General features: G+C 51.4%; 1 protein-coding gene across 1 annotated transcript; it reads right to left on the bottom strand.

The window, feature by feature from the left end:
- Positions 1 to 505: 505 nt before the first annotated feature.
- LOC101625558 (olfactory receptor 10W1-like) lies at positions 506 to 1,423 on the bottom strand. The gene has a single exon (XM_004683451.1). The coding sequence runs from the start codon at positions 1,421 to 1,423 to the stop codon at positions 506 to 508; it is 918 nt and encodes a 305-aa protein (XP_004683508.1).

Below are 1,423 nucleotides of genomic sequence, written 5' to 3'. Positions count from 1 at the left end.
GGTGGATCTTCATCCCATTGCTCCTTCTAGAATGGCCACGGTATGCCAATAGTTGCTTTTCCCCTTACAGTTGCTTTTCTCCTCTAGTGGGTCCTCTCTAGCCTCTGGTAATACTGTGCCCTCTTTTTGAGGTCTAAGGGTGATCATGGCTCCCTTCTTGGTGGTCCAGTCTTGACACTGCTGGTTGGTACTCTAACCCATGACCTCTGCAGATCATGTCTGTACCATCCCACTCCCCCAGTTCAGAACTACGGGATGCACCATGGTTTCCCAGCTGATAATCTGTATATTATTTTATACTTGCCTTGCATATTACTTTATGATGATTTGCTTATGTATTTCATCCCTAGATGAGAAATTGCTGAGTCTAGTGATGGAGACATTTGGCCCACACAGCTAAATAGCTTCTACACTTTTTAAAGCTAGTTTTAACATCAGCTGAGATAAGTCCCAGTTCCATGAAGATCACCTGCTGGAATCAACTGATGTTTTCTGATCCCCTCCCTTACTTGTTGTGGGAGAGGTAATTCCTGGTAAGGACTCTCCCGATGGCCCCCTTCATCTCATTGTTCCTCAGGGTGTAGATAAGTGGGTTGAGCAGTGGGGTTCCCAGGGTGTATACCAGCGACACAAACTGGTCATGGTTGGGGTTGTAGCTGGAGTTAGGGCGCAGATACATGAAGGCACAGCAGCCGTACTGCAACAAAACCACCATGAGGTGGGAGGAGCAGGTGGAGAAGGCCCGGTGGCGGCCAGCTGCAGAGTGGATTTTGAGTACGGCGGTCACGATGAAGCCGTAGGAGGTGGTGATGAGGAAGAAAGGCACAGCAATGGCCAGAGTGGCCGCCACCAGCACTGACTGCTCATGGATGTGACTCTTGGCACACACGAGACGCATCACTGGTGGCGCATCACAGAAGAAGTGCTGGATACCCCGAGAACGGCAGAACGGCAGAGAGAAGATGAAGGCCCCTAATTGTAATGACAGGAACAGGCCGCTGACCACACAGGCCACCACCAGGCGGACACAAAGAGTCAGGGTCACGATGAGTGGGTATTGCAAGGGGTGGCAAATAGCAACGTACCGGTCATAGGCCATGACGGCCAAGAGGAAGCAGTCAGCACTGCCGAGTCCAATGAGGACGATCATCTGGGTGGCGCAGCCCAGCAGGGTGATGGTCTTGTCCGACTGCAGGAGCTTGGCCATCATGTGAGGCACCACCACGGCAGTGTAGCATAGTTCTATGCCTGAGAGGCTGCCCAGGAAATAGTACATGGGTGTGTGTAGACGGGCTTCTGTCTGGATGGTCACCATGATGAGCGCATTGCCAGTGATGACGAATGCATAAACCAGGCTGACTCCAAGGAAGGATAAGATGCAAATCTCTGGGTGGGAGGGATAGGCCAGAAACACAAATTCCAT

This window comes from Condylura cristata, unplaced genomic scaffold (genome assembly GCF_000260355.1).
Source record: "Condylura cristata isolate star-nosed mole 26May11 unplaced genomic scaffold, ConCri1.0 scaffold00015, whole genome shotgun sequence".
NCBI classification, from domain to species: Eukaryota; Metazoa; Chordata; class Mammalia; order Eulipotyphla; family Talpidae; genus Condylura; species Condylura cristata.
Note: the sequence above shows the minus strand (reverse complement) of the source record. Positions and strands in the feature narration are given on the sequence as shown.